At 55.3% G+C, this 24,998-nt stretch overlaps 2 protein-coding genes across 2 annotated transcripts; both read left to right on the forward strand.

The window, feature by feature from the left end:
- The first annotated feature begins 670 nt into the window (after positions 1-670).
- LOC129694871 (mitogen-activated protein kinase 7-like) lies at positions 671-5,348 on the forward strand. The gene is made up of 2 exons (XM_055631628.1): positions 671-1,774; positions 4,545-5,348. The coding sequence occupies exons 1-2, from the start codon at positions 709-711 to the stop codon at positions 5,345-5,347; spliced, it is 1,869 nt and encodes a 622-aa protein (XP_055487603.1). The 5' UTR covers positions 671-708; the 3' UTR covers position 5,348.
- On the forward strand, positions 5,348-23,100 carry LOC129694873 (mitogen-activated protein kinase 7-like). Its single transcript, XM_055631631.1, has 3 exons — positions 5,348-6,077; positions 15,523-15,650; positions 22,727-23,100. The coding sequence occupies exons 1-3, from the start codon at positions 5,538-5,540 to the stop codon at positions 22,869-22,871; spliced, it is 813 nt and encodes a 270-aa protein (XP_055487606.1). The 5' UTR covers positions 5,348-5,537; the 3' UTR covers positions 22,872-23,100.
- Positions 23,101-24,998: the final 1,898 nt, after the last annotated feature.

Here is a 24,998-nt window from a genome sequence, read left to right on the forward strand (position 1 = left end):
CAGACTGGGAGAGAGAGAGAGAGAGAGAACATGAGGGAGAAAGAGAGAGGGAGACTGGGTGAGGGAGAGAGATAGAGAGAGAGAGAGAGAGACGGAGTGGGTGAGAGAGAGAGAGAGAGAGAGAGAGAGAGAGATAGAGAGAGACTGGGAGAGAGAGAGAGATAGTGAGAGAGAGTGAGAGAGACAGAGTGGGTGAGAGCGAGAGAAAGAGAGAGAGAGAACGAGAGAGGGAGAGAGATAGAGAGAGAGTGAGAGAGACAGTGGGTGAGAGTGAGATAAAGAAAGTGAGAGATAGAGTAGCGAGACTGGGTGAGAGAGGGATAGAGAGATAGTGAGAGAGAGTGAGAGAGAGCGGAGTGGGTGAGAGCGAGATAAAGAGAAAGAGAGAGAGAAAGAGAGAATGAGAGAGAGAGAGTAGCGAGACTGGGTGAGAGAGAAAGATAGAGAGATAGTGAGAGAGAAAGAGAGAGGGAGACTGGGTGAGGGAGTGAGAGAGACGGAGTGGGTGAGAGTGAGATAAAGAGAGAGAGAGAGAGAGAGTAGCGAGACTGGGTGAGAGAGAGGGGGAGACTGGTTGACAGATGGAGAGATGGACCTTCACCAGTAATCCAGTCCCCACAGCCTCTATCTCTCTCCCTCCTTCCCTCACCCTCCCTCACTCTCTCTCTCTGTGTCTCTGTGTCCCACAGCTATGTGGTTCTGGATCTAATGGAGAGTGACCTGCACCAGATCATCCAGTCCCCTCAGCCTCTATCGTCGGAGCACTGCTGCTACTTCCTGTACCAGCTCCTGCGTGGCCTCAAGTACGTCCACTCAGCCTCGGTGGTCCACCGCGACCTCAAGCCCAGCAACCTGCTGGTCAACGAGAACTGCGAGCTGAAGATCGGCGACTTCGGCCTGGCGCGGGGCCTCCACTGCTCCGGTGATTCCGCCCAGCCCTTCCTGACGGAGTACGTGGCCACCCGCTGGTACCGGGCCCCGGAGCTGATGCTGTCCCTGCCCGGGTACGGGCCGGCCGTCGATTTGTGGTCGGCCGGCTGCGTGTTGGCGGAGATGATTGGCCGGCGCTCGCTGTTCCCCGGGAAGAACTACCTCCACCAGCTGCAGCTAATGCTGGCGGTGCTGGGGACCCCGCCTGAGGGGCTGGTGTCGGCCGTCGGGGCGGAGCGTGTGCGGGCGTACCTCCACGGGCTCCCCAAACGCTCGCCCGTCCCCTTCTCGCTGCTGTTCCCCGCCGCTGAGCCGCCGGCCCTGGACCTGCTCGCCCGCCTGCTGCGCTTCGACCCGCGGGAGCGGCTGACGGCGGCCCAGGCCCTCCGCCACCCCTTCCTGGCCAAGTACCACGACCCCCAGGACGAGCCCGACTGCTGCCCGCCCTTCTCCTTCCCCGACCCCCCCTCCCCCGACCGCGAGCGGCTGCGGGAGGCCATCGCCGCCGAGATCGAGGACTTCCACCGGCGGCGGAGGGGGGTCAAGCTGCGGCTGGCCCCTGCCGTCGCAGAACCCTCGTCCCCCCGACCAACGCTTCCAGCCGCCGCCGCCGCCGCCACCGACGGCCACGTACACAGCGACGTGGAGATGGGCCGCAACGAGCCGGCAACTGCTGCCGGCCAGGAGGAGGAGGAGAGGGGGGGAGACGGAGAGGGGGAGGAGGAGGAGAAGGAGAAGGACAGGCCCAGGCCAGAGGCGAAGAAAGAGGGAGCCATCTCCCACGACACCAAGCTGGCCTTGAAGGCCGCCATCTTGAAATCAGCGCAGAGGCAACGGAATAAAGGTGAGGGGGAGAGAGGGAGGGAGGGAGGGAGAAATTCGACTTGTACTCACAAGAGAGAATTACAGACTTGTTAGTCTAACATCGGTAGTGGGGAAACTGCTAGAGTCAGTTATTAAAGATGGGATAGCAGCACATTTGGAAAGTGGTGAAATCATTGGACAAAGTCAGCATGGATTTACGAAAGGTAAATCATGTCTGACGAATCTTATAGAATTTTTCGAGGATGTAACTAGTAGCGTGGATAGGGGAGAACCAGTGGATGTGGTGTATCTGGACTTCCAGAAGGCTTTCGACAAGGTCCCACATAAGAGATTAGTATACAAACTTAAAGCACACGGCATTGGGGGTTCAGTATTGATGTGGATAGAGAACTGGCTGGCAAACAGGAAGCAAAGAGTAGGAGTAAACGGGTCCTTTTCACAATGGCAGGCAGTGACTAGTGGGGCAGCGCAAGGCCCGGTGCGGGGACCAGCAGTGACTAGTGGGGCAGCGCAAGGCCCGGTGCGGGGACCAGCAGTGACTAGTGGGGCAGCGCAAGGCCCGGTGCGGGGACCAGCAGTGACTAGTGGGGCAGCGCAAGGCCCGGTGCGGGGACCAGCAGTGACTAGTGGGGCAGCGCAAGGCCCGGTGCGGGGACCAGCAGTGACTAGTGTGGGGCAGCGCAAGGCCCGGTGCGGGGACCAGCAGTGACTAGTGGGGGGCAGCGCAAGGCCCGGTGCGGGGACCAGCAGTGACTAGTGGGGCAGCGCAAGGCCCGGTGCGGGGACCAGCAGTGACTAGTGTGGGGCAGCGCAAGGCCCGGTGCGGGGACCAGCAGTGACTAGTGGGGTACCGCAAGGCTCAGTGCTGGGACCCCAGCTATTTACAATATATATTAATGATCTGGATGAGGGAATTGAAGGCAACATCTCCAAGTTTGCGGATGACACTAAGCTGGGGGGCAGTGTTAGCTGTGAGGAGGATGCTAGGAGACTGCAAGGTGACTTGGATAGGCTGGGTGAGTGGGCAAATGCATGGCAGATGCAGTATAATGTGGATAAATGTGAGGTTATCCACTTTGGTGGCAAAAACAGGAAAGCAGACTATTATCTAAATGGTGGCCGATTGGGAAAAGGGGAGATGCAGCGAGACCTGGGTGTCATGGTACACCAGTCATTGAAAGTAGGCATGCAGGTGCAGCAGGCAGTGAAGAAAGCCAATGGTATGTTAGCATTCATAGCAAAAGGATTTGAGTCTAGGAGCAGGGAGGTTCTACTGCAGTTGTACAGGGTCTTGGTGAGACCACACCTGGAGTATTGCATACAGTTTTGGTCTCCTAATCTGAGGAAGAACATTCTTGCCATAGAGGATTTGAGTCTAGGAGCAGGGAGGTTCTACTGCAGTTGTACAGGGTCTTGGTGAGACCACACCTGGAGTATTGTGTACAGTTTTGGTCTCCTAATCTGAGGAAGGACATTATTGCCATAGAGGGAGTACAGAGAAGGTTCACCAGACTGATTCCTGGGATGTCAGGACTTTCATATGAAGAAAGACTGGATAGACTCGGCTTGTACTCGCTAGAATTTAGGAGATTGAGGGGGGATCTTATAGAAACGTACAAAATTCTTAAGGGGTTGGACAGGCTAGATGCAGGAAGATTGTTCCCGATGTTGGGGAAGTCCAGGACAAGGGGTCACAGCTTAAGGATAAGGGGGAAATCCTTTAAAACCGAGATGAGAAGAACTTTTTTCACACAGAGAGTGGTGAATCTGTGGAACTCTCTGCCACAGAGGGTAGTTGAGGCCACAGTTCATTGGCTATATTTAAGAGGGAGTTAGATGTGGCCCTTGTGGCTAAAGGGATCAGGGGGTATGGAGAGAAGGCAGGTACGGGATACTGAGTTGGATGATCAGCCATGATCATATTGAATGGCGAATGGTGCAGGCTCAAAGGGAGAGAAGGTTGGAGAGACGGGGAGAGAGAGATGATGAGGGGGAGGGAAGAAGATGGAGAAGAAGGAGAGGGAGAAAGTGGGAGAGGGTGCAGAGAGAGATGAGAGAAGGTGGGAGAGAGGGAGAAGGTGGGAGGGTGAGAAGGGTGTAGAGGGAGAGATTGTGGGAGAGATTGAGTGAGAGGGGGAGGGAGGAAGATGGGGAGAGATGAGGAGAGAGTGGAGTTATCTCTCTATCTCTCTCCCTCTCTAACTCACCCTCTCTAACGGAGAGTCTAAACTAACCCCTCTCTCTCCCTCTCTCCCAATCCCTCTCTCTCCCTCTCCCCCTTTCTCTCTCCCTCTCTCTCTCTCTCTCTCTCTCTCTCTCTCTCCCTCCCTCTCTCTCTCTCTCTCTCTCTCTCTCTCTCTCTCTCTCTCTCCCTCTCTCTGTCTCTCTCTCTCTCTCCCTCTCTCTCTCTCCCTCTCTTTCTCTGTCTCCCTCTCTCTCCCTCCCTCTCTCTCTCTCTCAATCCCTCTCTCTCTCTCCTCTCTCTCTCCATCTCTCTCCCTCTCTCTCTCTCTCTCTCTCTCTCTCTCTCTCTCCTCTCACTCCCTCTCTCTCTCTCTCTCTCTCTCTCTCTCTCTCTCCCTCTCTCTCTCTCTCTCTCTCTCTCTCCCTCCCTCTCTCTCCCTCTCTCTCTCTCTCTCTCTCTCTCTCTCTCTCTCTCTCTCTCTCTCCCTCCTCCTCTCTCTCCCTCCTCCCTCTCCCTCTCTCTCTCTCTCTCTCTCTCTCTCTCTCTCCATCTCTCTCTCTCCCTCCCTCTCTCCATCTCTCTCTCCCTCCCTCTCTGCCGACAGACGCGTGTGGGCCTCAGGCCTCGTGCCCGGAGCCCCCGGACCCGCGGAGACCCGTGACCGCCCAGGACCGCCAGCGGGAGCGGGAGGAGAAGAGGCGTCGGAGGCAGGAGAGGGCCCGGGAGCGGGAGAGACGGCAGCGGGAGAGAGACCGGCGGGAGCTGAGGGCCGGGGACGTCCTGTCCGGGGTGGTCCTCAGCCAAGGGGACAAGACCCTGCTGGAGCGGTGGACCAAGATGCTGCAGGCCCCGACTGGCCAGGAGGGACAAGGCCCAGGCTTCCAGGCCGAGCCCGGGGCGGCAATGGGGCCTGACGCCATCTTGGGGCCTTCCCCAGGCTTGGGGCCTCCCCCCAACCTGAGGCCTGCCGGAACTACCGCACATCTGGGGTCCAACACCATCTTGGGGCCTTCCTCAGGCTTGGGGCCGAACACAATCTTGCGGCCCACACTAGGCTTGGGGCCTAGCTCAGGCTTGGGAACAACTGCAGGCCTGCAGCCTACCACAATAGGCCTAGGGCCTAGTTCAGGCTTAGGAACTAGCTCAAGCATGGGGCCTAGCGCAGGTTTGGGGCCTTCAGGCCTGAGGCCTAACACAATCTTGCAGCCGACAACAGTCTTGGGGCCTACCTCAGGCTTGCAGCCTACCACAGGCCTGGGGCCTAACACAATCTTGGGGCCTTCCTCGGGAATGGGGCCTAGCTCAGGTCTGGGCTACGTTGGGCTTGGGGACTACCGCAGGCCTGAGGCCTACCACAGGCTTGGGAGCTACCGCGCATCTGGGGTCCAACTCAATCTTGCGGCCTAGCTCAGGCTTGGAGCCTAACGCAATCTTGCGACCAACAGCAGGCTTGGGGCCTTCCTTGGGCTTGGGAACTACTACAGGTCTGAGGCCTACAGCAGGCCTGGGACCCACGTCAGGCTTGCGGCCTAACCCCGCAGTCTTGGGGCCTACCTCAGGCCAAGGGCCTGCTGCAGGCCTGGGGCCTAACACAATCATGGGGCCTCCCTCAGGCTTGGAGCCCAGCTCGGACTTGCAACCAACCACAGGCGTGAGGCCTAACACAGGCTTTGTCACTACCACACACCCGGGGCCTCCTGCAGGCCCGGGGCCCGCAACAAACTCTCAGCCTGCCGCAGGCCCAGATCCTACTAATCTGGGGCCTAGCTCAAGCTTGGGGCCTACCTCAGGCTTGCAGCCTAGTACGGGGCTGGGGCCGACCACAGGCCTGGGTCCCAGTACAAGGCTCGGGCCTCCCTCGGGCTTGGGAACCACTGCACACATGAGGCCGAACGCCATTCTGCAGCCTGGGGCCCCGAGGGCAAGTCTGGGACCCTCGGCTTATGCGGGCCTTCCCCCTCAGGCCTCCTGCTTCACTGGTAATCCCACGGCCCCACCCGCCCGGCCTGCAGCTCAGGCTTACGGAACGGGGCCTGTTCAACCCTGGCGATCTTCCCTCCAAAACCAGGGCCCGGAGGTGTCTAGGAGCGACCAGGAAGATCTGAGCATGGTCACTCACCAGCTGTCGAAATCTCAGGTAAACTCACTCGTCCAACATGCCCCATCTACACTAGTCCCACCCCCGACCAACATGCCCCATCTACACTAGTCCCACCCCGACCAACATGCCCCATCTACACTAGTCCCACCCCGACCAACATGCCCCATCTACACTAGTCCCACCCCGACCAACATGCCCCATCTACACTAGTCCCCACCCCGACCAACATGCCCCATCTACACTAGTCCCCACCCCGACCAACATGCCCCATCTACACTAGTCCCACCCCGACCAACATGCCCCGTCTACACTAGTCCCACCCCGACCAACATGCCCCATCTACACTAGTCCCACCCCCACCAACATGCCCCATCTACACTAGTCCCACCCCGACCAACATGCCCCGTCTACACTAGTCCCACCCCCCCGACCAACATGCCCCGTCTACACACTAGTCCCACCCCCCTACCAACATGCCCCGTCTACACTAGTCCCACCCCGACCAACATGCCCCGTCTACACTAGTCCCACCCCCCGACCAACATGCCCCGTCTACACTAGTCCCACCCCGACCAACATGCCCCGTCTACACTAGTCCCACCCCCGACCCAACATGCCCCCCATCTACACTAGTCCCACCCCGACCAACATGTCCCATCTACACTAGTCCCACCCCGACCAACATGACCCATCTACACTAATCCCACCCCGACCAACATGCCCCCTCTACACTAGTCCCACCCCGACCAACATGCCCCATCTACCCTAGTCCCCCCCCGACCAACGTGCCCCATCTTCACTAGTCCCACCCCGACCAACATGCCCCATCTACACTATTCCCACCCCGACCAACATGCCCCGTCTACACTAGTCCCCCCCCCGACCAACATGCCCCATCTACACTAGTCCCACCCCACTCCCCGACAACTGCCCCATCTACACTATACCCACCCCACACCCGACCAACATGCCCCATCTACACTAGTCCCACCCCCGACCAACATGCCCCATCTACACTAGTCCCACCCCGACCAACATGCCCCATCTACACTAGTCCCACCCCGACCAACATGCCCCCTCTACACTAGTCCCACCCCGACCAACATGCCCCATCTACACTAGTCCCACCCCCACCAACATGCCCCATCTACACTAGTCCCACCCCCCCACCAACATGCCCCATCTACACTAGTCCCCCCCCGACCAACATGCCCCATCTACACTAGTCCCCCCCCGACCAACATGCCCCATCTACACTAGTCCCACCCCGACCAACATGCCCCATCTACACTAGTCCCACCCCGACCAACCATGACCCTTCTACACTATTCCCACCCCACCCCGACCAACATGCCCCATCTACACTAGTCCCACCCCGACCAACATGCCCCTTCTACACTAGTCCCACCCCGACCAACATGCCCCATCTACACTAGTCCCACCCCGACCAACATGCCCCATCTACACTAGTCCCACCCCGACCAACATGCCCCATCTACACTAGTCCCACCCCGACCAACATGCCCCCCATCTACACTAGTCCCACCCCGACCAACATGCCCCATCTACACTAGTCCCCACCCGACCAACATGCCCCATCTACACTAGTCCCACCCCGACCAACATGCCCCATCTACACTAGTCCCACCCCCCCGACCAACATGCCCCATCTACACTAGTCCCACCCCGACCAACATGCCCCATCTACACTAGTCCCACCCCGACCAACATGCCCCATCTACACTAGTCCCACCCCGACCAACATGCCCCATCTACACTAGTCCCACCCCCGACCAACATGCCCCATCTACACTAGTCCCACCCCGACCAACATGCCCCATCTACACTAGTCCACCCCCCGACCAACATGCCCCATCTACACTAGTCCCACCCCGACCAACATGCCCCATCTACACTAGTCCCCACCCCGACCAACCCCGACCCACATGCCCCCATCCATCTACACTAGTCCCACCCCGACCAACATGCCCCCATCTACACTAGTCCCACCCCGACCAACATGCCCCATCTACACTAGTCCCCACCCCGACCAACATGCCCCATCTACACTAGTCCCACCCCGACCAACATGCCCCCATCTACACTAGTCCCACCCCGACCAACATGCCCCATCTACACTAGTCCACACCCCGACCAACATGCCCCATCTACACTAGTCCCACACCCCGACCAACATGCCCCATCTACACTAGTCCCACCCCCGACCAACATGCCCCATCTACACTAGTCCCACCCCGACCAACATGCCCCATCTACACTAGTCCCCCCCCCGACCAACATGCCCCATCTACACTAGTCCCACCCCGACCAACATGCCCCATCTACACTAGTCCCACCCCGACCAACATGCCCCATCTACACTAGTCCCCCCCCCCGACCAACATGCCCCATCTACACTAGTCCCACCCCCCCGACCAACATGCCCCATCTACACTAGTCCCACCCCGACCAACATGCCCCACCTACACTAGTCCCACCCCGACCAACGTGCCCCATCTACACTAGTCCCACCCCGACCAACATGCCCCATCTACACTAGTCCCACCCCGACCAACATGCCCCATCTACACTAGTCCCCCCCGACCAACATGCCCCATCTACACTAGTCCCCACCCCGACCAACATGCCCCATCTACACTAGTCCCACCCCCGACCAACATGCCCCATCTACACTAGTCCCACCCCGACCAACATGCCCCATCTACACTAGTCCCACCCCGACCAACATGCCCCATCTACACTAGTCCCACCCCGACCAACATGCCCCATCTACACTAGTCCCACCCCCCGACCAACATGCCCCATCTACACTAGTCCCACCCCGACCAACATGCCCCATCTACACTAGTCCCACCCCCCCCCACCAACATGCCCCATCTACACTAGTCCCACCCCTATCAACATGCCCCATCTACACTAGTCCCACCCCGACCAACATGCCCCATACATACTAGTCTCACCCCGCCCAACATGCTACACTAGTCCCACCCCGACCAACATGCCCCATCTACACTAGTCCCACCCGACCAACATGCCCCATCTACACTAGGCCCACTCCGACCAACATGCCCCATCTACACTAGTCCAACCCCGACCAACATGCCCCATCTACACTAGTCCCACACTGACCGACATGCCCCATCTACACTAGTCCCACCCCCCACCCAACATGCCCCATCTACACTAGTCCCACCCCCGACCAACATGCCCCCGTCTACACTAGTCCCACCCCGACCAACATGCCCCATCTACACTAGTCCCACCCCGACCAACATGCCCCATCTACACTAGTCCCCACCCCGACCAACATGCCCCCATCTACACTAGTCCCACCCCCGACCAACATGCCCCATCTACACTAGTCCCACCCCGACCAACACCTACACTGCCCCCCCCTACCGACACTAGTCCCCCCCACCCCACCCCGACCAACATGCCCCATCTACACTAGTCCCACCCCGACCAACATGCCCCATCTACACTAGTCCCACCCCGACCAACATGCCCCATCTACACTAGTCCCCACCCCGACCAACATGCCCCATCAACACTAGTCCCACCCCGACCCACATTCCCCCTCTACACTAGTCCCACCCCGACCAACATGCCCCATCTACACTAGTCCCCCCCCGACCACCCTCCCCCATCTACACTATTCCCCCCCCCACCAACATGCCCCATCTACACTATTCCCACCCCCACCAACCTGCCCCATCTACACTATTCCCCCCCCGACCAACATGCCCCATCTACACTAGTCCCACCCCGACCAACATGACCCATCTACACTGGTCCCACCCCGACCAACATGCCCCAACTACACTAGTCCACACCCGACCAACGTGCCCCATCTAAACCAGCGCCACCCCGACCAACATGCCCCCATCTACACTAGTCCCACCCCCCGACCAACATGCCCCATCTACACTAGTCCCACCCCCGACCCAACATGCCCCATCCCCATCTACACTAGTCCCCCCCCGACCAACATGCCCCATCTACACTAGTCCCACCCCTACCAACATGCCCCATCTACACTAGTCCCACCCCCACCAACATGCCCCATCTACACTAATCCCACCCCCACCAACATGCCCCACCTACACTAGTCCCCCCCCGACCAACATGCCCCATCTACACTAGTCCCACCCCGACCAACATGCCCCATCTACACTACTCCCACGCTGACCAACATGCCCCATCTACACTAGTCCCACCCCGACCAACATGCCCCATCTACACTAGTCCCACCCCGACCAACATGCCCCATCTACACTAGTCCCCCCCCGACCAACATGCCCCATCTACACTAGTCCCACCCCGACCAACATGCCCCATCTACACTAGTCCCCCCCCGACCAACATGCCCCATCTACACTAGTCCCACCCCGACCAACATGCCCCATCTACACACTAGTCCCACCCCCGACCAACATGCCCCATCTACACTAGTCCCACCCCGACCAACATGCCCCATCTACACTAGTCCCACCCCGACCACATGCCCCATCTACACTAGTCCCACCCCGACCACCACATGCCCCATCTACACTAGTCCCACTCTGACCAACATGCCCCATCCACACTAGTCCCACCCCGAAAAACATTCCCCATCTACACCAGTCCCCCCAGACCAACATGCCCCATCTACACTAGTCCCACCCCGACCAACATGCCCCATCTACACTAGTCCCACCCCGACCAACATGCCCCATCTACACTAGTCCCACCCCCCCGACCAACATGCCCCATCTACACTAGTCCCACCCCGACCAACATGCCCCATCTACACTAGTCCCACCCCCCGACCAACATGCCCCATCTACACTAGTCCCACCCCCGACCAACATGCCCCCTATCTACACTAGTCCCACCCCGACCAACATGCCCCCGTCTACACTAGTCCCACCTCGACCAACATGCCCCATCTACACTAGTCCCCCCCCCGACCAACATGCCCCATCTACACTAGAGTCCCCCCCCGTCCCACCCCCACCCCGACCACATGCCCCATCTACACTAGTCCCACCCCCGACCAACATGCCCCATCTACACTATCCCACCCCGACCAACATGCCCCATCTACACTAGTCCTAGTCCCACCCCGACCAACAAGCCCCGTCTACACTAGTCCCACCCCGACCAACCAACATGCCCCATCTACACCAGTCCCACCCCGACCAACATGCCCCATCTACACTAGTCCCACCCCGACCCACATGCCCCATCTACACTAGTCCCACCCCGACCACCATCCCCCTCCTACCCTAGCCCCCCCCGACCAACATGCCCCATCTACACTAGTCCCACCCCGACCAACATGCCCCATCTACACTAGTCCCACCCCCGACCAACATGCCCCATCTACACTAGTCCCACCCCGACCAACATGCCCCATCTACACTAGTCCCCCCCCCCGACCAACATGCCCCATCTACACTAGTAGTCCCCACCCCGACCAACATGCCCCTTCTCCACTAGTCCCACCCCGACCAACATGCCCCATCTACACTAGTCCCACCCGGTCCGACAAGCCCTATCTACACTAGTCCTACTCCCCGACCAACGTGCCCCATCTACACTAGTCCCAGTCCCACCCCGACCAACATGCCCCATCTACACTAGTCCCACCCCGACCAACATGCCCCCCCCTACACTAGTCCCACCCCAACCACCCTGCCCCCCCCACCCCACTCCCCCCCCCGACCAACATGCCCCATCTACACTAGTCCCCCCACCCCGACCAACATGCCCCATCTACACTAGTCTCACCCCCCCACCAACATGCCCCATCTACACTCGTCCCATCCCCACCCCCATGCCCCAACCTGCACTAGTCCCACCCTCCACCCCTACACTAGTCCCACCTTGACCGACATGCTCCATCTACACTAGTCCCACTCTGACCGACATGCCCCATCTGCACTATACCCACCCCAACCAACATGCGCCATTGACACTTGTCCCACCCCGACCAACATGCCCCATCTACACTAGTCCCACCCCCCCACCAACACTATGCCCCCCGACCTACTACCCATCTACACTAGTCCCCCCGACCAACATGCCCCATCTACACTAGTCCCACCCCCGACCAACATGCCCCCATCTACACTAGTCCCACCCCCGACCAACATGCCCCATCTACACTAGTCCCCCCCCGACCAACATGCCCCATCTACACTAGTCCCACCCCGACCAACATGCCCCATCTACACTAGTCCCACCCCGACCCGACCAACATGCCCCATCTACACTAGTCCCCCCCCCCGACCAACATGCCCCATCTACACTAGTCCCACCCCCGACCAACATGCCCCATCTACACTAGTCCCACCCCGACCAACATGCCCCATCTACACTAGTCCCCACCCCGACCAACATGCCCCATCTACACTAGTCCCACCCCCGACCAACATGCCCCATCTACACTAGTCCCACCCCGACCAACATGCCCCATCTACACTAGTCCCACCCCCCGACAACATGCCCCATCTACACTAGTCCCCACCCCGACCAACATGCCCCATCTACACTAGTCCCACCCCCCGACCAACATGCCCCATCTACACTAGTCCCACCCCGACCAACATGCCCCATCTACACTAGTCCCACCCCGACCAACATGCCCCCATCTACACTAGTCCCACCCCCCGACCAACATGCCCCCATCTACACTAGTCCCACCCCCCCGACCAACATGCCCCATCTACACTAGTCCCACCCCACCCCGACCAACATGCCCCATCTACACTAGTCCCACCCCCGACCAACATGCCCCATCTACACTAGTCCCCACCCGACCAACATGCCCCATCTACACTAGTCCCACCCCGACCAACATGCCCCATCTACACTAGTCCCCCCCGACCAACATGCCCCATCTACACTAGTCCCACCCCCGACCAACATGCCCCCAACATCTACACTAGTCCCACCCCCCGACCAACATGCCCCATCTACACTAGTCCCACCCCCCGACCCATGCCCCATCTACACTAGTCCCACCCCCACCAACATGCCCCATCTACACTAGTCCCACCCCGACCAAACATGCCCCATCTCTACACTAGTCCCACCCCCCGACCAACATGCCCCGTCTACACTAGTCCCCCCCCCCCGACCAACATGCCCCATCTACGCTAGGCCCACCACTACCAACATGCCCCATCTACACTAGTCCCACCCCGACCAACATGCCCCACCTACACTAGTCCCACCCCGACCAACATGCCCCATCTACACTAGTCCCACCCCGACCTACATGCCCCATCTACACTAGTCCCACCCCCACCAACATACCCCATCTCTACACTAGTCCCCCCCCGACCAACATGCCCCATCTACACTAGTCCCACCCCGACCAACATGCCCCATCTACACTAGTCCCACCCCGACCAACATGCCCCATCTACACTAGTCCCACCCCGACCAACATGCCCCATCTACACTAGTCCCACCCCGACCAACATGCCCCATCTACACTAGTCCCCCCCCCTACCAACATGCCCCATCTACACCAGTCCCACCCCGCCCAACATGCCCCATCTACACTAGTCCCCCCCCGACCACCATGCCCCCTCTACACTAGTCCCACCCCGACCAACATGCCCCGTCTACACTAGTCCCACCCCGACCAACATGCCCCATCTACACTAGTCCCACCCCGACCAACATGTCCCATCTACACTAGTCCCACCCCGACCAACATGCCCCATCTACACTAGTCCCACCCCCACCAACAACACTGCCCCATCTACACTAGTCCCACCCCCCGACCAACCTGCCCCATCTACACTAGTCCCACCCCGCCCATCATGCCCCATCTACACTAGTCCCACCCCGACCAACATGTCCCATCTACACTAGTCCCACCCCGACCAACATGCCCCATCTACACTAGTCCCACCCCGACCAACATGCCCCATCTACACTACACCTAGCCCACCCCCCACCAACATGCCCCATCTACACTAGTCCCACCCCCACCAACATGCCCCATCTACACTAGTCCCACCCCGACCAACATGCCCCTCTACACTAGTCCCACCCCGCCCCACATCCCCCATCTACTCTAGTCCCACCCCGCCCAACATGCCCCATCTACTCTAGTCCCACCCCGACCTACATGCCCCATCTACACGAGTCCCACCCCGACCAACATGCCCCATCTACACTAGTCCCACCCCCCCGACCAACATGCCCCATCTACACTAGTCCCACCCCGACCAACATGCCCCACCTACACTAGCCCCACCACTAGTCCACACCAATGCCCTATCTACACTAGTCCCACCCCCCCACCAACATGCCCCATCTACACTAGTCCCACCCCGACCAACATGCCCCATCTACACTAGTCCCACCCCGACCAACATGCCCCGTCTACACTAGTCCCACCCCGACCACCATGCCCCATCTACACTAGTCCCACCCCGACCAACATGCCCCATCTACACTAGTCCCACCCCGACCAACATGCCCCATCTCTACACTAGTCCCCGACCCCGACCAACATGCCCCATCTACACTAGTCCCCCCCCGTCCTACATGCCCCCTCAATACCAGTCCCCCCCCCCGACCAACATGCCCCATCTACACTAGTCCCACCCCGACCAACATGCCCCATCTACACTAGTCCCACCCCGACCAACATGCCCCATCTACACTAGACTCACCCCGACCAACATGCCCCGTCTACACTAGTCCTAGTCCCACCCCGACCAACATGCCCCATCTACACTAGTCCCACCCCGACCAACATGCCCCGTCTACACTAGTCCTAGTCCCACCCCGACCAACATGCCCCGTCTACACTAGTCCCACCCCCACCAACATGCCCCATCTACACTAGTCCCACCCCGACCAACAGCCCCCCCCGTCTACACTAGTCCCAGTCCCCCCCCGACCAACATGCCCCATCTACACTAGTCCCCCCCCGACCAACATGCCCCATCTACACTAGTCCCACCCCGACCAACATGCATGCCCCATCTACACTAGTCCCACCCCGACCAACATGCCCCGTCTACACTAGTCCCACCCCGACCAACATGCCCCCTCTACACTCGTCCCACCCCGACCAACCTGCCCCTCTACACTAGTCCCACCCCGACCAACATGCCCCCTCTACACTAGTCCCACCCCGACCAACATGCGTTTTAAATTCCATCAACCATTCCTTAGCCCAGCAGGCCACTCGTTCAAGAGGGGGAGGGGAGGGTGATGGGGCTGGAGTTTACTGCTTTGATTCACCCTGTGCTCTCTCCGCTCCCTCCGCTCTCTCCCCCCCCCATCTCTCTCCACTCTCTTCCTCCTCCTTCATCCCTTCTCTCCCTCTCCTTCTCACTCCTTCTCCCCTTCTCTCCTCTCCCCCTCTCTCTCTCTCTCCCCTCTCTCCTTCTACCCCTTCTCCCTCTCCCCTTCTCTCTCTCCATCCCCGCCCCCCTCTCTCTGGCAGGTGAAAGATCTCCTCCCTCCCGTTTTCTCCATGACTCCCAAGGGAAGTGGGGCCGGCTACGGAGTTGGATTCGACCTGGAGGAGCTTCTGAACCAGTCCTTTGACATGTTGGGGGAGACCCAGGAGAGGTGAGAGAGTCCCGGCCTCTACAGATACAGCGCGGAAACAGGCCCTTCCCCTCCGAGTCCGAAACGTTGCCTATTCCTTCTCTCCGGAGATGCTGGAGAGAAGGAACGGTTTTAAACTGAATAAGGGTGGGGGGTGTCAAATAGGACAGTCGATGATGGAGTTAATGGGAAAGGGTTTATTAAATGTGTGAGCGTAGAGACAGAGGGGTGTAAAATGAGGGTAGCAGCAAAAGGTGAAAAGTAAAAGTGGCAGGCCGACAAAACCAGGGCAAAAATCAAAAGGGCCACTTTTCAACTTAATTGTATAACGGGTAAGAGTGTTGTAACAACAAGCCTGAAGGCTTTGTGTCCCAATGTAAGGAGCAGTCGTAATAAGGTGGATGAGTTGAAAGTGCCAGAAAGAAACCTGGCAGGGAACATAAAAACTGACTGCAAACGTTGTTATAGATATATGAAGCGAAAAAGATTAGTTAAAACAAATGTAGGTCCCTTGCAGTCAGAAGCAGGTGAATTGATCATGGGGAACAAGGACATGGCAGACCAATTGAATAACTACTTTGGTTCTGTCTTCACTGAGGAAGACATAAATAATCTGCCGGAAGGGCCGACCTACTCCTGCACCTATTGTCTATGTTTCTGTTTCTGAGAGCAGGGAGGTTGTACTGCAGTTGTACAGAGACCACACCTGGAGTATTGCGTACAGTTCTGGTCTCCTAATCTGAGGAGACATTCTTGCCATAGAGGGAGTACAGACTAGGAGTAAACGGGTCCTTTTCACAATGGCAGGCAGTGACTAGTGGGGTACCGCAAGGCCCGGTGCGGGGACCAGCAGTGACTAGTGGGGCAGCGCAAGGCCCGGTGCGGGGACCAGCAGTGACTAGTGGGGCAGCGCAAGGCCCGGTGCGGGGACCAGCAGTGACTAGTGGGGTACCGCAAGGCCCGGTGCGGGGACCAGCAGTGACTAGTGGGGTACCGCAAGGCTCGGTGCGGGGACCAGCAGTGACTAGTGGGGCAGCGCAAGGCCCGGTGCGGGGACCAGCAGTGACTAGTGTGGGGCAGCGCAAGGCCCGGTGCGGGGACCAGCAGTGACTAGTGGGGGCAGCGCAAGGCCCGGTGCGGGGACCAGCAGTGACTAGTGGGGCAGCGCAAGGCCCGGTGCGGGGACCAGCAGTGACTAGTGGGGTACCGCAAGGCTCAGTACTGGGACCCCAGCTATTTACAATATATATTAATGATCTGGATGAGGGAATTGAAGGCAACATCTCCAAGTTTGCGAATGACACTAAGCTGGGGGGCAGTGTTAGCTGTGAGGAGGATGCTAGGAGACTGCAAGTTGACTTGGATAGGCTGGGTGAGTGGGCAAATGTTTGGCAGATGCAGTATAATGTGGATAAATGTGAGGTTATCCATTTTGGTGGCAAAAACAGGAAAGCAGACTATTATCTAAATGGTGGCCGACTAGGAAAAGGGGAGATGCAGCGAGACCTGGGTGTCATGGTACACCAGTCATTGAAAGTAGGCATGCAGGTGCAGCAGGCAGTGAAGAAAGCGAATGGTATGTTAGCTTTCATAGCAAAAGGATTTGAGTATAGGAGCAGGGAGGTTCTACTGCAGTTGTACAGGGTCTTGGTGAGACCACACCTGGAGTATTGTGTACAGTTTTGGTCTCCTAATCTGAGGAAGGACATTCTTGCCATAGAGGATTTGAGTCTAGGAGCAGGGAGGTTCTACTGCAGTTGTACAGGGTCTTGGTGAGACCACACCTGGAGTATTGCGTACAGTTTTGGTCTCCTAATCTGAGGAAAGACATTCTTGCCATAGAGGATTTGAGTCTAGGAGCAGGGAGGTTCTACTGCAGTTGTACAGGGTCTTGGTGAGACCACACCTGGAGTATTGCGTACAGTTTTGGTCTCCTAATCTGAGGAAGGACATTCTTGCCATAGAGGGAGTACAGAGAAGGTTCACCAGACTGATTCCTGGGATGTCAGGACTGTCTTATGAAGAAAGACTGGATAGACTCGGCTTGTACTCGCTAGAATTTAGAAGATTGAGGGGGGATCTTATAGAAACTTACAAAATCCTTAAGGGGTTGGACAGGCTAGATGCAGGAAGATTGTTCCCGATGTTGGGGAAGTCCAGGACAAGGGGCCACAGTTTAAGGATAAGGGGGAAATCTTTTAGGACCGAGATGAGAAAAACATTTTTTACACACAGAGAGTGGTGAATCTTTTTTTAAATTATTTTTTATTTATTAGAAGTACAGTAAGCTACAATACTACACAACACATATGTCTTAATACATTTTTTGTACCTTCATTTGTTGAGCTTTAAGAAAAAGATAGACGTGGAGAAAGTAAGGAATGTGCGCAAGGATCGTGAAGGTTCAGGAGAGTGTTAAGAAAAGAAAGCCCCTTTGAAAAGAAGTTAGAGAAGGAAGTAAAGAAATTAGATCCTAGAAAAGAGAGGAGAAACAATCGCTCTATTACACAGAAACATAGATAATAGGTGCAGGAGTAGAGGCCATTCGGCCCTTCAAGCCTGCACCATTCGCCATTCAATATGATCATGGCTGATCATCCAACTCAGTATCCCGTACCTGCCTTCTCTCCATGCCCCCTGATCCCCTTAGCCACAAGGGCCACATCTAACTCCCTCTTAAATATAGCCAATGAACTGTGGCCTCAACTACCCTCTGTGGCAGAGAGTTCCACAGATTCACCACTCTCTGTGTGAAAAAAGTTCTCCTCATCTCGGTTTTAAAGGATTTCCCCCTTATCCTTAAGCTGTGACCCCTTGTCCTGGACTTCCCCAACATCGGGAACAATCTTCCTGCATCTAGCCTGTCCAACCCCTTAAGAATTTTGTAAGTTTCTATAAGATCCCCCCTCAATCTCCTAAATTCTAGAGAGTATAAACCAAGTCTATCCAGTCTTTCTTCATAAGACAGTCCTGACATCCCAGGAATCAGTCTGGTGAACCTTCTCTGCACTCCCTCTATGGCAAGAATGCCTTTCCTCAGATTTGGAGACCAAAACTGTACGCAATAATCCAGGTGTGGTCTCACCAAGACCCTGTACAACTGCAGTAGAACCTCCCTGCTCCTAGACTCAAATCCTCTATGGCAAGAATGTCTTTCCTCAGATTAGGAGACCAAAACTGTACGCAATACTCCAGCTGTGGTCTCACCAAGACCCTGTACAACTGCAGTAGAACCTCCCTGCTCCTAGACTCAAATCCTCTATGGCAAGAATGTCTTTCCTCAGATTAGGAGACCAAAACTGTACGCAATACTCCAGGTGTGGTCTCACCAAGACCCTGTACAACTGCAGTAGAACCTCCCTGCTCGTAGACTCAAATCCTCTATGGCAAGAATGTCTTTCCTCAGATTAGGGGACCAAAACTGTACGCAATACTCCAGGTGTGGTCTCACCAAGACCCTGTACAACTGCAGTAGAACCTCCCTGCTCCTAGACTCAAATCCTCTTGCTATGAAAGCTAACATACCATTGGCTTTCTTCACTGCCTGCTGCACCTGCATGCCTACTTTCAATGACTGGTGTACCATGACACCCAGGTCTCGCTGCATCTCCCCCTTTCCCAATCGGCCACCATTCAGATAATAGTCTGCTTTCCTGTTTTTTTTGCCCACCAAAATGGATAACCTCACATTTATCCACATTATACTGCATCTGCCAAACATTTGCCCACTCACCCAGCCTATCCAAGTCACCTTGCAGTCTCCTAGCATCCTCCTCACAGCTAACTGCTGCCCCCCAGCTTAGTGTCATCCGCAAACTTGGAGATATTGCCTTCAATTCCCTCATCCAGATCATTAATATATATTGTAAATAGCTGGGGGCCCAGCACTGAGCCTTGCGCTGCCCCACTAGTCACTGCTGGTCCCCGCACCGGGCCTTGCGCTGCCCCACTAGTCACTGCTGGTCCCCGCACCGGGCCTTGCGCTGCCCCACTAGTCACTGCTGGTCCCCGCACCGGGCCTTGCGCTGCCCCACTAGTCACTGCCTGCCATTGTGAAAAGGACCCGTTTACTCCTAGTCTGTACTCTCTGAACCTTCTCTGCACTCCCTCTATGGCAAGAATGTCTCCTCAGATTATGAGACCAGAACTGTACGCAATACTCCAGGTGTGGCCTCTGTACAACTGCAGTACAACCTCCCTGCTCTCAGAAACCGAAACATAGACAATAGGTGCAGGAGTAGGTCGGCACTTCCGGCAGATTATTTATGTCTTCCTTAGTGAAGACAGAACCAAAGTAGTTATTCAATTGGTCTGCCATGTCCTTGTTCCCCATGATCAATTCACCTGTTTTTTACCCCCCAGATCCTGGTACCTGTTATTTATTTATTTATGTTTTAAATTACTATTGCACCTTATGCTTGTAATAGTTCCAAAAACGTAGACCACGTCTTTTGGAAGTGGTCTGCTTTGCCTGCTAAGAGGAATCTCATCTCTTCGAGATGTAGTGTTTCAGACATATTTGATCTCCACATTTTTATTGTTGGTGTGGGCGCATTTTTCCAGAATTTAAGTATGAGCTTTTTTCCCAATTATTAGCCCGTAATTGAGTAAATTCTTCTGAAACACGTTTAGTTCAGGGTTACCTTCCGATATTCCCAAAATAATCCATTCTTTGAGGGTGTTGTGGATAATGAAGAGGATTTCCAAAGTCTACAGAGTGATTTAGGCCATTTGGAAAAAAAGGGCTGAAAGATGGCAGATGGAGTTTAATGCTGATAAATGTGAGGTGCTACACCTTGGCAGGACAAATCAAAATAGGACGTACATGGTAAATGGTAGGGAATTGAAGAATACAGTTGAACAGAGGGATCTGGGTATAACTGTGCATAGTTCCTTGAAGGTGGAATCTCATATAGATAGGGTGGTAAAGAAAGCTTTTGGTATGCTAGCCTTTATAAATCAGAGCATTGAGTATAGAAGCTGGGATGTAATGTTAAAATTGTACAAGGCATTGGTGAGACCAAATCTGGAGTATGGTGTACAATTTTGGTCGCCCAATTATAGGAAGGATGTCAACAAATAGAGAGAGTACAGAGGAGATTTACTAGAATGTTGCCTGGGTTTCAACAACTAAGTTACAGAGATAGGTTGAACAAGTTAGGTCTTTATTCTCTGGAGCGCAGAAGGTTAAGGGGGGACTTGATAGAGGTCTTTAAAATGATGAGAGGGATAGACAGAGTTGATGTGGACAAGCTTTTCCCTTTGAGAATAGGGAAGATTCAAACAAGAGGACATGACTTCAGAATTAAGGGACAGAAGTTTTAGGGGTAATATGAGGGGGAACTTCTTTACTCAGAGAGTGGTAGCGGTGTGGAATGAGCTTCCAGTGGAAGTGGTGGAGGCAGGTTCATTGGTATCATTTAAAAATAAATTGGATAGGCATATGGATGAGAAGGGAATGGAGGGTTATGGTATGAGTGCAGGCAGGTGGGACTAAGGGGAAAAAAAGTTGTTCGGCACGGACTTGTAGGGCCGAGATGGCCTGTTTCCGTGCTGTAATTGTTATATGGTTATATGATATCCACATTTTTATTGTTGGTGTGGGCGCATTTTTCCAGAATTTAAGTATGAGCTTTTTTCCCATCATTAGCCCATAATTGAGTAAATTCTTCTGAAACACATTTAGTTCCGGGTTACCTTCCGATATTCCCAAAATAATCCATTCTGGTTTTGGTACCAGTTTTATTTTAATTAATTTAGTAAAGATGTCGAATATTTCATTCCAGAATGTTTGTACAAAAAACAAAAGAATGCGCTATGGTAGCTCCTTGACACATGATTGAGGGGGGGGGGGTCTTATAGATCTTATATCCGCCCACAAGGAGCAATGTGACAAGGCACAGCTAATGGCAGCCAAACGCAAAGCCAAGGCAGAGGTGAGAGGATGGAGAGAGGGGGGAGAGGGATTATGTGCAAGTCAGCTGGTGAAACCCATCTTGATGGTCTCTGTATCTATACCGATTAAAGTACTTGTATGGCAAGAATGTCTTTCCTCAGATTAGGAGACCAAAACTGTATGCAATACTCCAGGTGTGGTCTCACCAAGACCCTGTACAACTGCAGTGGAACCTCCCTGCTCCTAGACTCAAATCCTCTACGGCAAGAATGTCCTTCCTCAGATTAGGAGACCAAAACTGTACGCAATACTCCAGGTGTGGTCTCACCAGGGCCCTGTACAACTGCAGTAGAACCTCCCTGCTCCTAGACTCATTCATAGCTAAAGGATTTGAGTCTAGGAGCAGGGAGGTTCTACTGCAGTTGTACAGGGTCTTGGTGAGACCACACCTGGAGTATTGCGTACAGTTTTGGTCTCCTAATCTGAGGAAGGACATTCTTGCCATAGAGGGAGTGCAGAGAAGGTTCACCAGACTGATTCCTGGGATGTCAGGACTGTCTTATGAAGAAAGACTGGATAGACTTGGTTTATACTCTCTAGAATTTAGGAGATTGAGGGGGGATCTTATAGCAACTTACAAAATTCTTAAGGGGTTGGACAGGCTAGATGCAGGAAGATTGCTCCCAATGTTGGGGAAGTCCAGGACAAGGGGTCACAGCTTAAGGATAAGGGGGAAATCCTTTAAAACCGAGATGAGGAGAACTTTTTTCACACAGAGAGTGGTGAATCTCTGGAACTCTCTGCCACAGAAGGTAGTTGAGGCCAGTTCATTGGCTATATTTAAGAGGGAGTTAGATGTGGCCCTTGTGGCTAAGGGGATCAGGGGGTATGGAGAGAAGGTACAGGATACTGAGTTGGATGATCAGCCATGATCATATTGAATGGCGAATGGTGCAGGCTCGAAGGGCCGAATGGCCTCTCTACTCCTGCACCTATTGTCTATGTTTCTATGTGATCCTGGTAAATAGATACACAACACCTTACTCACCATTGTCCTCTGATGGTCTGAGTCAAGTTTGCCTCAGATTCATGTTATATTTTATAAGTTCTTCATAATTTCTGCAATTTACGAGCAGTTATGTTTCTGTTTGTAACTCACTCTCCCCCCCCCCCCCCCCCCCTCTCTCTCTCTCTCTCTCAGCCAGCAAGAGTCTCCCCCTCTCTCCGCCTCGCTGCTTGCCGACTGGCTGGAAGTTCATTGCATGAATCCCTCAGACATGGAGTCTTTACAGAGGGACCTGCAGCTGGGATCCCCGATGGTGCTGTCCGACACTCCCGACCTCTAACGCCCGCAGAGGATCCACGCTCTCCACACAGAGATGCTGCCCGTCTGCCCGACCCACCCGCTGAGTTACTCCAGCACTTTGTGTGTGTGTGTGTCTCTCTCTCTGCAGCATCTGCAGTTCCTCCTTGCACAGACCTTGCAGCAGCGTAACAGGACTGTAAATACTGTAGTCAATGAATAACGTTTTAAATAGAACAAATTTCAATAGAAACTAGCGTTTGATGCATTCGTTTATTGCAGTCTTGGTTTGGAGACACAGTGCGGAAACAGGAGGCAAAAGTCGGCCATCTTGAAACAGGCCCCAAAAGTCGGCCATCTTGAAACAGGCCCCAAAAGTCGGCCATCTTGAAACAGGCCCCAAAAGTCGGCCATCTTGAAACAGGCCCCAAAAGTCGGCCATCTTCAAACAGGCCCCAAAAGTCTTGAAACAGGCCCCAAAAGTCGGCCATCTTCAAACAGGCCCCAAAAGTCGGCCATCTTCAAACAGGCCCCAAAAGTCGGCCATCTTGAAGCAGGCCCCAAAAGTCGGCCATCTTGAACCAGGCCCCAAACTCTCGCCCTCCTCTCCCTGCTTCAACTATTCCCTTTTTACTTCAGAGATACAGCGCGGAAACAGGCCCTTCCCCACCGAATCCGTACTAGCCCGACCAGCGATCGATCCATCGATCTCCCCGTACACTAGTTTAGCTTTGTGAACACACCCCAACCCACACACACACATAGCCCCCAACTCAATATTCACCCATAGCCCCCAACTCAATATTCCCTCACCCCCAACTCAATATTCCACCTCCACCACTCACCCATAGCCCCCAACTCAATATTCCACCTCACCCATAGCCCCCAACTCAATATTCCACCTCACCCATAGCCCCCAACACAATATTCCACCACTCACCCATAGCCCCCAACTCAATATTCCACCTCACCCATAGCCCCCAACTAATATTCAGGCCTTAGCACCCAACAAGAGGAGTTGAGTCTAGGAGCAAGGAGGTCCTTCTGCAGTTGTACAGGGCCCTGGTGAGACCACAGAGAGTTGTGAGTCTGTGGAATTCTCTGCCACTCACACATAGCCCCCAACAACACAATATTCCACCACTCACCCATAGCCCCCAACTCAATATTCCACCACTCACCCATAGCCCCCAACTCAATATTCCACCACTCACCCCATAGCCCCCAACTCAATATTCCACCACCACCCATAGCCCACAACCATACCTCACCCATAGCCCCTCAACTCACCCATATTCCCCACTATTCCACCCCATAGCCCCAACACCCAGATTTATCAATATTCCAGGCCACTCATCCATATAGCCCCCCACATCAATCAGTGTGTCCACCACCCTCACCCATAGCCCCCCCCTACTCAATAGTGTGTGTGTGTAGTGGTCCAGGACACCCCTATTTCTCAGCAGAGTGTGGGCTTAGTCCCCCTATTTCTCAGCAGCCTGGGTTGGGGGTCCAGGCCACCCTATGTGACAGCAGCCAGTGGGTGGGATAGTCCAGGACCACCCCTATTTTTCTCAGCAGAGTGTGTGATAGTCCAGGCCACCCCTATTTCTCAGCAGCAGTGTGTGGAGTGGTCCAGGACACCCCTATTTCTCAGCAGGCCAGGCCACCCCTATTCTCAGCAGCCAGTGGGTGGAGATAGTCCAGGCCACCCCCTATTTCTCAGCAGCCAGTGTGTGGCGTGGTCCAGGCCGCCCCTTTTTCTCAGCAGCCAGTGCGTGTAGTCGTCCAGGCCACCCCTATTTCTCAGCACCCAGTGAGTGGGATAATCCAGGCCACCCCTAAGTGACAGCAGCCAGTGAGTGGAGTGGCAGCCAGTGAGTGTAGTGGTCCAGGACACCCCTATCACTCAGCAGAGTGTGGGATAGTCCAGGCCACCCCTATTTCTCAGCAGCCAGTGAGTGGGATAGTCCAGGCCACCCCTATTTGACAGCAGCCAGTGAGTGGAGTGGTCCAGGCCACCCCTATTTGACAGCAGCCAGTGAGTGGAATAGTCCAGGCCACCCCTATTTCTCAGCAGCCAGTGAGTGGTGTGGTCCAGGCCACCCCTATTTATTTCTCAGCAGCCAGTGGGTGGATAGTCCAGGCCACCCCTATGTGACAGCAGCCA

The sequence above is a fragment of the Leucoraja erinacea genome, unplaced genomic scaffold (genome assembly GCF_028641065.1).
Source record: "Leucoraja erinacea ecotype New England unplaced genomic scaffold, Leri_hhj_1 Leri_832S, whole genome shotgun sequence".
Classification (NCBI taxonomy): Eukaryota; Metazoa; Chordata; class Chondrichthyes; order Rajiformes; family Rajidae; genus Leucoraja; species Leucoraja erinaceus.

Coding starts and splice junctions, on each gene's coding strand:
- LOC129694871 (XM_055631628.1), top strand. CDS start 709: ATGGAGAGTGACCTGCACCAGATCATCCAGTCCCCTCAGCCTCTATCG. Junction 1,775..4,544: donor GCAGAGGCAACGGAATAAAG/GTGAGGGGGAGA, acceptor CTCTGCCGACAG/ACGCGTGTGGGCCTCAGGCC.
- LOC129694873 (XM_055631631.1), top strand. CDS start 5,538: ATGGGGCCTCCCTCAGGCTTGGAGCCCAGCTCGGACTTGCAACCAACC. Junction 6,078..15,522: donor ACCAGCTGTCGAAATCTCAG/GTAAACTCACTC, acceptor TCTCTCTGGCAG/GTGAAAGATCTCCTCCCTCC. Junction 15,651..22,726: donor TTGGGGGAGACCCAGGAGAG/GTGAGAGAGTCC, acceptor TCTCTCTCTCAG/CCAGCAAGAGTCTCCCCCTC.